The 6116-nt window shown below is 36.1% G+C and overlaps 1 protein-coding gene across 1 annotated transcript in view; it reads left to right on the forward strand.

Moving 5' to 3' along the window:
- Nucleotides 1–6116, forward strand: part of EEA1 (early endosome antigen 1) — a 165507-nt gene that overhangs the window by 30639 nt on the left and 128752 nt on the right. Inside the window, exon 2 of the mRNA XM_006898486.1 lies at nucleotides 4709–4801. Within this exon, the coding sequence (XP_006898548.1) occupies nucleotides 4709–4801 (93 nt within the window). The remainder of the gene's footprint in view (nucleotides 1–4708; nucleotides 4802–6116) is intronic.

Here is a 6116-nt window from a genome sequence, read left to right on the forward strand (position 1 = left end):
TCAGCCATAGCTTGTTGTGATCCACACAGTCAAAAGCTTTTGCATAGTCGTATTTTTTTTTTCCTGGTACAGTGATAATTTAGTACATATATATAATCCTTGGGTACAAATATAAGTTAAAAAAATGTAATAATTGTAGGCCAGGGTCCTTGAGAATTCCATTGTATTCTTCCATTGAAATTCTGAAGATTATGCTTACTTCTGTCAATGACAGTGTTAAAATAATTCACATGGAATTTATTGACAAGAGAAATGCATCTAAGCCTTGGTGTCCAGAATTTTCATTGTTTCTGGGTCATATAGACATGGTTATTGTCATCATGTTAGTAATCTTAATCTCTAACCCCTCATGTGGTATGTGCATAATGTATATAAATAGTATTGTTGCACAGACTATCTGGTATGACGCAGTGCTCTAGTTAGCAAAAGACATTCTTTTTTTAAAATTAATTTTAATGAAAGTTTATAGAGACTTAGGATTTCCTGTCATTCATTATTGCCCTCTGCTCTCTGTCCACTCCCTCCCCCCCAATTCACTCTTCTCCTTGAAAAGAAAAACTCTTTCATTGTTATGCAATCCCTCCCCCCAAGTACAGCCTTCACTCTTGACTTCTGTAATGAAAAGAATACCCATTCATATATCTTTTTTAAACTGTTCTGTCTCATCTGTTTTCAGTGCAATATACATAATTCCTCCCCACCTTTTCTGTCTTCCCTTAACCCTGATGTCAATTCTGTTTTACAACAGTGGCCCTCTGCAATATTTGTCCTTTTGTGACTGAGATATTTTATTCAGCATAATGTCATCTAGGGTCATCCATTTTGCATAATATTTCATGAGTTCCTTGTTTTTCAATGCTGCATAGTATTCCATTGTGTGAATATACCATAGTTGCTCCATCCGTTCATTTGTTGAAAGCATTTGGATTGTTTCCAGCTCTTTGCTATTGTGAACAAAGTCACAATAAACATGGGTGTGTATGTATCTGATTGGGTGGCATCTATGGTTTCCTTAGGGTATATTCCCAGCAGTGGAATTGCTGGGTCAAATGGTATTTCTATTTGCAACTTTTTGAGAAAGCATCATGCTGTGTTCCATAGTGGTTGTACCATTTTACACTCCCACCAACAGTGAATAAGTGTTCCAGTTTCTGCACAACCTTGCCAGCATTTGATATTTGCTGTTCTGTTAAATTTTGCTATTCTTACTGGGGTGAGATAATATCTCATAGTTGTTATGATTTGCATCTCTCTTAGAGCTAGCGATTTTGAACATTTCTTCATGTGCTTGTTGGCCATCTGAATGTCTTCTTTGGTGAAGTGTCTGTTCATATCATGTGCCCATTTTTCAGTTGAGTTATTTACTTTTATCTTGTTGTGGTACTCGAGTATTTTATAAATTTTAGATAAAAGTCCCTTGTCAGACATGTCATTACCAATTATTTTTTCCCCAATCTGTGGCTTCCCTTTTTACCCTGTTGGAGAAGTTTTTGGATGTGCATAGGGATTTCATTCTTAGAAGGTCCCATTCGTCTATTTTATCCTCTCATGGTTGTAGATTTTCCAGGATGCTTGGAAGACTGTTTATGTTGTGGATTAGGACTTCTAGAATTCTTACAAGGTTTTCTTTAAGTGTGGGAAACGATAGCCTTTTTAACAAATGGTGCTGGCAACATTGGAATACTATCTGCAGAAAACTCAAGCAAGATCCACACCTCATTCCATACACAAAAAACCAATTCAAAGTGGGTTATGTACCTAGTACTAAAACCAAGGACTATAAACTTCATTAAAAGACATTCTTGTTAGGCAAGACACTCCAAGAATTTAGAGATTACATCCTAGGGATTGAAACAAAGAGCAAAGTTAATCCTTTACAGTGCTCTCAATGTAAGATTTACATTTTCAAGTTGTTTCCTACTGTACATTAGTTTAGGGGCGCTATGGTGGCCGTGTGCTAGGGAATTGTACTGCCAACTAGAATCCTCCAGCTGCTAAGCACAACAAAGCTGGCCATCTCCTCCTGTGTAATATATAGCCTCTGAAAACACGCTGAATCGTCAGCAATGGGTTGGTTCCAACTCATTGGTACACACATAACAACCTACTTAGGTTTATTTTCTTCAGCCAGATGTTATAGTCTATGAATGCATGGCCCTTGTTTTCTCTGTTGCATTGTCTTCATACCACAAATGCTCCAATTTCCCTTCCAAACCTTGTAAAATGCTCAGCACTTCATGGAAAATGAATATATTGTTGTTATGTGCCATTGAGTTGCCTGCAACCCATTGTGACTCTATTTACAGCGGCTCTGAACCCTGCCCTGTCCTGAGCTGATCTCTTTAATTCAATTAACCTTTATTGCCCCAGCTATTTTATCAATCCATCTGATCTGGGATTTTTCTCTCCTGTGCTGTTCCTCCACCCTTTCAAGCATGATGTTCTTCTCCAAGGACCAGTCTCTTCTAGCAATGAACTCAAAGTATCTGAGACAGAGCTTCAGAGTCCTAGCCTCCAAGGAGAAACTTGGTTTCACCTTATCCAAGACAGTATTATGTACTTTTTGGTCACTATAAAATATCCAAATTTATGCAATACTTCTTCTAGAAGATTATGTTGTTAGATATCTCCCTATTGCTTTAAATTTTTTGTAGAAATTATTTGTTCTATTATTTTGGCAAAAGAAAACTTGTATAAGTGGAAAAATTAGAATTCTTTTTATTATTTCTTCAGTGTCAGTGCTAGTATTATTGGCCTCCTCATGGAAGTAATGGAATTTTTGTGACTTGAGAACAGAAGAAGTCCTTAGACGATTCAGAAGTAGAGGAATAATGCTTAGAATGATGTTTTATGATGGTTTTACTTTTTTCCCTCCCTTTACACCTTGTCTCCTGAGTGTCCTTAGTTCTCTTTTTACTAGAACTATTTCAAATGAATTTGAGGGAAGGCACTTTTAGTGGTAGAACTATAACTCTGTAAAGCAGTATTTTGACTTGCCTTTTTTGCTGGTAAAACAAATATCAAATGAAAGGTTATCTGGATTCTGGAAAAAGAAAAAAAAATATTAAAATAGGGAAAATAAAGTAGCTCAAATAAAGGCATATAAACCAAAACACTCAAAACTTCATGTTGCTAGGGAGATCATTTGCACTCTGGGATATTTCCTTTATTTTGTTTTTTAAGTAGTTTTTACATAAAATGTATGTGTGTTTTCTATTCCATGCAGTTTTTATAACCTCTATTAGGAATCTCAGAGTTGTATAAAAGCATCCTTATTCGACATTTATAATTACTGTGTTGAAGCAAATGTGTACCAAGTTATTCTTGATCTTGAATGTTTTAAGTGTTTCACAGTGGAGATGCCTAACAGAGAAGTAGTATCAGTTATTAAGGGCCAGGCTGTCTAGTTAAAATCCTTTCTTCAAATAATTAACCTTTTGGAAGTTCCTTAGTCTCTGTGTCTTCACTTTTCTCTTGAGTAGGTGAGAACAATGATATATATTCTATATATATTGCTGGTGAGGATTATTGGATCAATCATTGTGTTCTGAATTTGACTTTTTACTCAATGTTTTACCAGATTTCCAGTTCAGTTGTGGTCATAATTGGGTATTGCTGACTAATGAATTAGTGAATGATAAAGTGATGAAAAATATTACAGGAAGAAAAAGGCAGTTACTGTTTCTGAACAATTTTAGACTTGAAAACTCTGTGGGACAAATTTCTGTTCTGTACATAAAGGTTCCATGAGTGAGAATCAACATGATGACAACTAACAACCTTCAATAAATGTATCTGACGGCACCAGCAAGTATTAGAGAGAGGCTAATTAATAGTGGTTGGCATGGATGATGAATAAGTGAATGGCACATATACTGTCAGTCAGTTTATAATATGGTTATTATTGGTCTCTTTTTCTTATTATAACTAAATGGGAACTGACTCATACCTGACTCTCTTTTTTGTCTCTTGTAGCAGCTGTAGATGGTAAAGGAGGAGATTGTACATAGCTGGTGGATTTGAACCATAGAGAGTCAGGATCTTTGGGTTAATAGCATATGGACTAGCACCCTCCAAAGCATTACAGTTTTGCTTGTGTGATAATTGTGTACCATCAAGTTGTAACTGAGCCACAGTTCCAGTGGCTACTCTCTAGTAGGCTTTCAGAGGCAATAAATCACATAAGAGGAGGTTGCCCATTTTTCTCTGACAGAGCACCTGGTAGATTAAAACTTCATTCATTTGGGTGGGCAACAGTTTCTTACGGGATAGCAATGTGAAAGGAAAAAATAAATCAAGATGTAAACCTTTCTGTTCTATTTCTGTCGATTTTTGTTATCATTTGGATCTTGAACAAATAGTTATGTCTTTAAACTATTTCCTCACCTGTAACACTTGCTCCACCTCTCTCAGAGACATTTTGATGAGTTTTTGAATGGTTTTGGAATGTAGGTGGAAGACTATAACATTATATAGAAATAGAAACATTTTAATTGATTTAAAAGCATGAAAATTGAGAACACTTGCAGAGATCTGGGTACAGTTTAGGTAGGGTCAATCTTAACTATTAGTTTTATTTGTTATTTTTGTCTAAGCATCTGCTTATTCTTATGTGTAAGATTACATTATTTCTTGTTTATTAAATCACTTATAAATATATTGTTAATACCTACTTTGATTGTATTTTCTGTCTTCTGTTTTGTTTCAGACTCCTGGGAGAGTGGGTTCTCAAGGTTCTGATTTAGATTCATCAGGAACTCCTATAAATACTGTGGATGTCAATAATGAAAGCTCTTCAGAGGTATGGAAGTAAAACTTGTATGGATAAAACTCTATTTAAGGAAAAAATATTTGAAGTAACAGTTGATAATGGAAACGTGTCATTAGTAGAGAAAGTTGTCATAAGACTAACAAATTAGAATATGATTTTGGAATCAGAGTTGCTTGATTTAAGATGTTTATGTTAAAACTAGAAAAAATACACTTGCTTTTGATTTTTGCTATAGTTGGATTCCAAAACCCAGGTCACTTTTGCAAAATCAGCATTTTATGAAAATGGAGGAGAATTACATCATCACAAACTGTCAAAACACTGAGAATTGTGGCCCTGTTGAGTTGCATGTAACCATAACAATCACAGACAGCGTTACTTTTGCCTTGCCTTTTGGCATTCAAGAAGAGCAGTGATGCTTAGTTAGAGACTAAAGTGCGCCTGACCCAGGTCATGGCCTTCTTAGTTTCTTGCTGTGCACCCGAGACAGTGAAAAAGAAGAATTGATGCTTTGAGTTGTGGTCCTGGAGAAGAGTATTGAACATATTACGGACTGCCAAAAGAGCAAGCAGGTCTGTCCTGGATAGGGTGAAACCAGGTTGCTCCTTTGAGGCAAGGATTTTAAAGCTCTGTCTCCCATACTTTGGGCATGTTTGTAGGAGGGACCGTTTCTTGGAGAAAGACATCATGCTTGGAAGGGTAGAGGGTTAGCACAGGGAAGGAAGACTCTGGATAGGATGGATTGACACAGTGACTGTGGCAATGGAGACAGCTGTGTCAGAAATGGTGAGGCTGGCATAGGATAGGGCACAGTTCAAAGCTGTTGTCCATAGGATCGCTGAGTCGTTGACGACTTGATGACACAGAACAATAACAACAGCTACCAGCTATACATGATTAATGTGCAAAATAAATTTATATATTTTATTTTTTACTGTTGTAATGTGGAATGTCAGTTAAAGAGATAGTTGGTATGGTTGTTGTTGATTGCCTTCGAGTTGAGCACGATGCCCCTCTACAACTGTAGACATTTATCAGAGTTCACAGGGCTTCTGGAGGCATGCTATTTAAGAAGTGGATGCCACTCGAGTAGGTATCGTACCAATTTGTATTTAGTGCTGATGTCTCAGCTTAATGGAGCCTTTTGGTCTGTTCATAAAGGATTACTATGTAATTTGTATTTAAATGTCTGTGTTATGATAAACTATTGGGCTAATGAAAAGTTAGATTATCTATAAAATGTTTAAAAGCAGTCCTCCACTTCTGTGGGTTCTGCATTTGTTATTTCAACTGTAGGTGGAAATTATTTTAAAATTATTAAAATATTAGCTGGCAATATAAAGTC

Source organism: Elephantulus edwardii, unplaced genomic scaffold (genome assembly GCF_000299155.1).
Source record: "Elephantulus edwardii isolate Elephantulus edwardi_28Jun2011 unplaced genomic scaffold, EleEdw1.0 scaffold00231, whole genome shotgun sequence".
NCBI classification, from domain to species: Eukaryota; Metazoa; Chordata; class Mammalia; order Macroscelidea; family Macroscelididae; genus Elephantulus; species Elephantulus edwardii.